General features: G+C 38.5%; 1 protein-coding gene across 1 annotated transcript in view; it reads right to left on the bottom strand.

Annotated features, from left to right (window-relative positions):
• Positions 1-687, bottom strand: part of LOC135205628 (tyrosine-protein phosphatase 10D-like) — a 254,197-nt gene extending 253,510 nt beyond the window's left edge. The window contains 1 exon segment of the mRNA XM_064236423.1: positions 263-687. Coding sequence (XP_064092493.1) covers positions 263-349 — 87 coding nt within the window. The 5' untranslated portion in view covers positions 350-687.
• Positions 688-7,952: the final 7,265 nt, after the last annotated feature.

Raw genomic sequence — 7,952 nt, 5'->3', positions numbered from 1 at the left:
GTTCCCAGAGACTTCAACTGCAATGCAACAAGTTGTCCACAGACCTGCTATTTCATCTACCCCAAACTATCTCCGGAATCTAATTTCTGAGAAAGGTCAGCGTCGAGACACTCATGAAAAGATCTAAAACTCTCGGGAGAAAAAGGCGAAAACATAAGAATTCTTTCGGCTGAGGTGAAAACTTTCTAAGAGTCGAATTCTCGAGAAAACTTCCCAAGGTAAGACTTCGACCCGCGTAAAAACAGGTTTACCTTTTACTCACCTCATGAATGAACGACGTTATGGCACAGATGCTGATGAGTAGAGTCCTCATATTGAGACGAATTAAATTCGTGGCGGTTATCTTCATCTTTATATCAAGACACAAAACATAAAAGAACACAGGAGATACGAACACTACACCGAAAGAACCATAGCACCGAACACCTCTCCTTTACCCCCTCCCTCTACACCACCTCCTCCCCCAAACAAACACGATTTGGGTCACTATTTTCTGTGTTTTTGGCCCTTGGAAGCAAACTTCTATCACATTTTAGCCCTTCATGCCGTTCACTGGAGCCTCCATCACACTTATATCCCGTCTGGTTAATGCTATCTGAACGCATAGAACATGGTGATAGAAAAGTTTAAGCCAGGATGAACGGCACAGTGATCCTCACACCACGACAGCCACAGGTGAACTGAGCGAGCCGCAGTGAGACTGAGAGACTGAGACAGCCAAAAGTGATCGTCTCGTTTAGTTGTCGTCCGAAGCGAAGAGGTGAATACCATTCCTTTCCCAATTCCATCCGCCTCCCCTTTCCTTTATTCAGACACGCCTCCTCTCTTAATCCGCATTCTTATCCTCTGTCAAGCGGATTACGTGCTCATCTGTCAATCCATCACAGTCGCAGGTATTTGGAATTTAATTGACACGAGGAGGATTTCGTTCGCGTTATTGGGATTTCAGGCGAAGAGTCGAGTTGTATTTATTCATGTTCTTTTTATAAAACACAGACCTAGAAAGGTTTTCGTTTATTTTGTCGTAAATTCTTGCCATAATGTCATATTTATAAGTCATGGATGGCAGTGGATTCTTGTGACAGGAGGACTAAACAAAAATCAAGTTTTTTTTCAAGAAAAATATACTTTTTTTCATAGAATTATGACAGGTTGTACCTGACACCTGACGTGGATTATACCGTATAACTTATTGTGTTTCACAGATGGATATGTGAAGAGGAAACAGTAGCCTAAGCAAGGAAGAGAAGACCTTGTCTAGGATAACCAGTCACTCAAGATTAATATCCGAGGGTATACGTGAAGGAAAGCCAGTCCTCTGGGACAATTGTAAAGCGTGCTGTGTCATTCGAGAATCGAGTATGAAAAGTTATCTAAAAACAAAAGGAGAAATTGCTATCTTATCCAAAAGCAATTTTTGCAATTGCCTGCATTCTTAGACCTAGGCTTACCAACTCTTCAGTCTCGATAAATAGGACACGTATTTACTTTTAAATATAATCTCATGTTGAGGCAATTAATTTTGACGCCGAAATTTAAACTGGAATTCCGTCCTAAGGATACAGCTGTAGTAGACCTATAATTTATAGGCTCACTCACAGTCTTCTGCGGAATCTACCCCTGACATCTCTTCTTGATGTTCAACCAACTCTAAACAGTACGTTAATTGTTTAACGTAAGTTTGCTTTTAAACAATATATGCCTAATAAGATAAGAATCCAACAATGAAAACATTTTAGGATCAACAAAATGCAAAAAGTAAAAGGTAAACGCACCTACTGCGCGTTTATGCTTGAATGCACAGAGCAACTAACTTTTTAATGAAATCATTTAATCTTTCACTCAAAGTAATATTGCTGAAAGTTCGTCTGGATTGTGAAAGTTTTTTTTAAACGCGCGCGCACACACACGCACATATATATTGTACGTGTGTTTGTGTGTACTATGTGAGCACGCACGTGCATGTATACGTATCTGCAGCAATAAGATGCAAAAACCGAAGGCTATTGACAAAAGAGACATGGGAAGCGTCGGCTACTTCAAAAGCGCGGGATTTGGATGAGAGGAAATACCAATGAACCATAATTGGATGCTGCCGGTGTCACGCCAATAATACTTGCGGCACTTCCATATTTGGCAGCGTTTTGCCACAACTGTATTCCATATTCAGAATGCCAAAGGTCTGCTTTTAACTATATTTAATCATTTCAAGTGGAACGTGTAAGAGGCGAGCAGCGGTGGTTTTTGACATAATGCGCGGGGATCGATTGTGACGTCACTGTATTGATTACCGGGTTTTCACTATTTTTATTCGATTAGCCATTCGACTTCACCGTTCGATTTCTCAACAAACAGTACTTTTTTTTTTTATTTCGACATGTTAATGATAGTCTTCTTCATATTCAGACTATATTCTAAAATTTCATCTTATTTTACTTTGACTTTTTTGGCAGTGTATTCATGGTTCGACCGAGCTATAGGCGTATGTGTAATTCTTTGCTTTTGCACAAGACCGTGTTTTTATGCAGATCGAGGGCGATAACCACATAATTATTTATTCTACCAAAATTAACGCCAAGTCCCTGCTCTAGGCACTTAATTTACTTACCGTTCCGAAGTTCAGACCATGGTGGTACTCCCACCCCAAGACCCTCTTCCCCCTCCCCTTCACCCGTAAGTAAAGTACTTCTCTCGATATTGATTAACTACGTCCCGGTTAACCTAGTATATGAGTGGTATTTGCTGACGTTATTTGCAAAGAATAAATATATATTAAATACTGTCTCGTATGGGTTTGGTTAGCCTTTGAGTTATAACTCTTACCTGTTAGTTAACTAAAATTTTATATTGCCTCACTCCTTGTGTTGTTTTTGCAGTCATCCTCTCATTAAAGGGACTTATTTTAGCCAAGGAAAATTCTAAATATGGTGCATATGTTTTTTTTAACAGATAACGCATTTCTCTCTTGCAACGAATGCAAAAGAGATTCACGCATATATATACATATATATATATATATATATATATATATATATATATATATATATATGTGTGTGTGTGTGTGTGTGTGTGTTGTGTGTGTGTGTGCGTGTGTGGTGATCTAGACTAATAAGTAACTTTAGCATATCGGAAAAGAAGACACCGTGACGTCATTGTTGTGGTGCTTGAATTTGAAACTTGGCAACGTCTCCTTCTTTCCCACCGTTATTCCTTTATTAAGGGGTCGGTTGCCTGATGCGCCTTCTCCACTGCCTTCTATCAAAGGCATCATCCTCCACCAAACCTCTTCTATCCATATCTTCCCTCACTTTATCTCGCCATCTAATTCTCTGTCTCCCTCTCGATCTTCCTCCTTCAGCTTCCTCCCAACCCTCTTCACTTCCACCTCGGCAACGTCTCCGGTCAGTAATAAACAATGACGAACATTCCTGAGTTTTTGTATAGGTGAGAGATATCAAAAATGGTTTGGGCCAACTTAAATATGAAAACCTATCCAATTTCATGACAAATTTTAGCCCACTCGTCAGCTTGTGTGGAGAGAATTTTCTCCCAGGTCAACTCAATTAAAACAAGAAGTACCAACAAGCTGAAATCAAATACGAAAAGAGACAGAATCCTAGCTAAGCAATCAGTAACAAAATATAATCATTCATGCGTAACATGGCAACCAGAAAAAGAACTGCTGAAAGATTTAAAAGATGGAAGCGCATACGCACGTTATTTACAACGACTGAAAGATGCTAAGAATTCTACCGAGTTGATAACAATATGAAGCTAGTGACAATGAATAAATGGGGTAAGTACAAAATAACGTTGTGTGTATTTAATACTGTGCACTAGAAAATAAAATGTTGTTATAATGAATATAGCTGATTAAGGTTTTTTTTTTGTCATCAAGGGTTTTTCCGTCGCACACTAGGTTTTTTACATGAGACTCTCGCTGGCAACCTTGGTCACCACATAGCTTGCTGAGGACTGGCCTGTGAACTGATCACACTGGTGATGTTTTACCGTGCTCCGGACTTTTTCGCCTTTTGTCTTCACATGTTGTAGATATCTCCAGAAACTATGCCATATACATGTGTGGTCCCGAATTGCGAGGGGAATTATCGAAGTGGGCCAAAAGTGCACGTTTTTTTCCTTTTCCAAAGAATGAAGAACTGGCCAGGAAATGGACCAGAGCGGTAAAACGTGAAAATTTCACGCCAGAGAGAAATAGCAGGGTGAGTCCATTTACTGAAACCATGGTATTACTTTGAATTAGTTTGGTAGCTGTACATCAAGGTTTTGTTCAAAATATTAGCGTGAAAGAAATTCATGCTAAGAGACGTCCAAGGTAGGTTAATAAAGTTGCAGAATCTTGGGCTGGCTTACTGTCGGTTAGTTTAGGTTAGCCTAAGCGTAGCCTAGACCTATTGTCTTCTGAAATGAATCAGAATGGCCTTATTCTATTTTTCAGATAGATAGCATAGAAATTTTGTTTCCTTATTGGTTGTAAACGATAGTTGTGGGAAGTGGAACAGAACAACTTTAGGCCTAATATGATTTTGTGATTTTATTCAAGTGCATTTTTGTAACATATAATATGCTACACAAGACAGTATTCTCCTTTTAACTGTCTTTCCATGCAAATAATATGATATTTCAATCTTCATTTTCGTAATACATCGCTTGGTTACATAACTCACATCCTATAGGTCTATGCCATGATGCCTGCATAAAGTGTTTAGTGCACTCACACACACACACACACACACATATATAGGTCTATATTGTATATAACTATATATATGTTGTGCTTGTATAGCTTAGGGTAGCCTTTATATATTTTTCCTTTGCTTTTGTCTTTTTTTTCATAGAAAGTTTTCATGAGAATGCCTTTTTGGGTTACCTGTGAAACCTTTAGGCTAATAATGGTTTAATAAATTATTATAAACCTAGCCTATTATTATTTATTATTATTATTATATTATTATTATTATTATTATTATTATTATTATTATTATTATTATTATTATTATGTTTTTTTTTTCATCACACCCCTCTAATTCGACTTGGTGATATTTATAGTGTTGGGTTCCTGGTTGCATCCTGCCTCCTTAGGAGTCCATCACTTTTCTTACTATGTGCACTGTTTCTAGGAGCACACACTTCTACATGAGTCCTGGGGCTACTTCAACCCCTAGTTTTTCCAGATTCCTTATCAAGGATCTTGGGATCGTGCTTAGTGTTCCTATGATTATGGGTACAATTCCCACCGGTATACCTATATCCTTCTTATTTCTGTTTTCAGGTCTTGATACTTCTCTCTCTCTCTCTCTCTTCAACTCTGGTGTCCCCATGGTATTGCGACATCAATGATTGATACATTCGTCTTAATTTCATCAATCAGTGTCACGTCTGGTCTATTTGCACGTATCACATTATCTGCTCTGATACAATGGATCTCTGCCTGATCGTTTTCTGTCACTCCTTCAGGTTGGGGCTCGTACCACTTATTACTGCAAGGTAGCTGGTGTAAATTGCACAGGCTCCAGTGGAGGGCCTTTGCCACTGAATCATGCCTCTTACTATACTGAATCTGTGCAAGTGCTGGACATTCGCTTGCTATGTGGTTTATGGTCTCGTTTTTCATATTGCACTAACTACAAATGGGTGAGATGTTATTTCCACCTATCGTTCTTTGAACATATCTGGTTGTTAGGGCCTGATCTTGTGCCGCTGTTATCATTCCTTCTGTTTCCTTCTTGAGCCCTCTCCTATTTAACCATTGCCATGTTTCATCGCTGGCAAGTTCATTAGTCTGTCTCATGCATTGTCCGTGCATTGGTTTGTTGTGCCATTCCTCCGTTTTGCTTGTCATTTTTCTGTCTGTATATTTCTGGGTCTTCTTCTACTTTTATCAGTCCTTCCCACGCACTCCTTAGCCACTTGTCATTACTGGTTTTCAGATATTGCCCTGGTGCTCTGTTCTCGATGTTGAAGCAGTCCTCAGTGCTTAATAGTCCTCTCCCTCCTTCCTTTCGTGCTATGTATAGTCTGTCCGGATTTGCTCTTGAGTGTAGTGCTTTGTGTATTATCATGTGTTTCCTAGTTTTCTGGTCGATGCTGTGAAGTTCTGCCTTCGTCCATTCCACTACTCCTGCGCGGTATCTGATTACAAGTACTGCTGATGTGTTTATGGCATTTATCATATTTCCGACATTGAGTTTTGACTTGATTATCGTCTTCAGTCTCTGCATATATTCTTTTCAGATTGTATATTTCATATCTTGGTGTTTTATATCCTCTCCTTCCATTATTCCCAGGTATTTGTATTCTGTCTCATATATGTGTTTGATGTTGTTCCCATCTGGTAGCTTTATCCCTTCAGTCCTTGTTACTTTGCCCTTTTGTATGTTAAACAAGGCACATTTCTCTATTCCAAACTCCATCCTGATGTCCCCAGATACAATCCTTAAAGGCCCCATACACTGAACGATGATTCGATGAACGATTGTTTGTATCGTTCGGAATAACGTTGTGTATTGGCTTGTCTGAATGCAAAAGTAGGCGGAGTTTCGTGGTCTGAACGATCTCGGCTGACTGTCAAGGCCAGGTTGTTGGCTTGCGACTTATGTCTGTCATACACAGGTCATTCAATGTATGTGTTTGTCTGCCGATGTAAAGCTATCGCCAACGTCTCTTCTAGAAAGATGATGCCATGTCTTCCCGTGAAAAAAATCTTTGTTCAGACAAATCGGTGTGTAGAACGTCCATACTGTCTTGATTAGTGTGTGTGTTTGTCGATATCGACAATCGTTCAGACAAATGTTCATACAATCGTCCAATGTTTGGGGCCCGTTATAGTCTGGATTAGGGTATCTATTTTTTCGATGCTCTTACCATACAGCTTGATGTCGGCCATGAACATCAGATGGTTAGTTAATTCTGTTGCCTCCTTTCTTGAGTTGGTATCCAGCATCTATCTTCTGCAGTACTTCTGTCATGGGAATAATGGCTACTACGAACAGTAGTGGGGACAGTGAGTCGCCCTGGAAGATCCCTCTCCTGACGTTAACCTCTGCTAGTCTTATTCCAGAGCCTTTAGGTATTGTATTCCAGGGATTCTATTAGCCATGTATGTGGTATCATGTCGATGGCTTTCTTATAGTCATGCTTAGGTTGGTTTTCCTTCTCTTACTGTTCTTCATTATCATTTTGTCTATCAGGAGCTTGACCTGTGTGCGCCTACATTTCCTTCTGCAGCCTTTCTGTTGATGGGGGATGGTGTTTGTATCCTCTAGGTAATTGTATAGCCTTTCACTGATGATACCTGTTAGTAACTGGCTATTATTATTACTATTATTATCCTTGTGTTATAATTTATACAATTTATAGCGTATAAATATAACTTAGGCCTATGCCTATATATGATATAATATATATATATATATATATATATATATATATATATATATATATATATATATATATATTATATATATATATAATCGTACAGAACATATACATATATATGAATATGATCTTATATAATATATATTCCTATATGTGATATTGGGTGTAACTTAAGCCTACTATGGTTTTCTGAATGATTTAGGTTTTGTTTAGTGTTGTGATAAGAAAATCATACATTTGTTTTAGACTAACATTCTCTTAATACATAAGCTATAGGTTAAATTCACAGTGCCTTTATAGGCCTATATACATTGCTGTTTGCAAGGTTTTCCTTTCTTTTTTCTTTCTGAAATTCATAGGTAGGCAGCACTATTTACTCATGTAATTAAGTGCCAATGGTATTGCACAAACTTTTTTTGTTATCTGGAGACACAGCTAGGTATGTACAAGTATATATAATGTACATACAGTGCAGTGTGTGTGTGTGTATGTATGTGCACACATAAATATCTCCAACACTAGTATAGCCTGCTGTCTAAGAGTGTCTATATAAA

Source organism: Macrobrachium nipponense, chromosome 24 (assembly GCF_015104395.2).
Source record: "Macrobrachium nipponense isolate FS-2020 chromosome 24, ASM1510439v2, whole genome shotgun sequence".
Classification (NCBI taxonomy): Eukaryota; Metazoa; Arthropoda; class Malacostraca; order Decapoda; family Palaemonidae; genus Macrobrachium; species Macrobrachium nipponense.
Note: the sequence above shows the minus strand (reverse complement) of the source record. Positions and strands in the feature narration are given on the sequence as shown.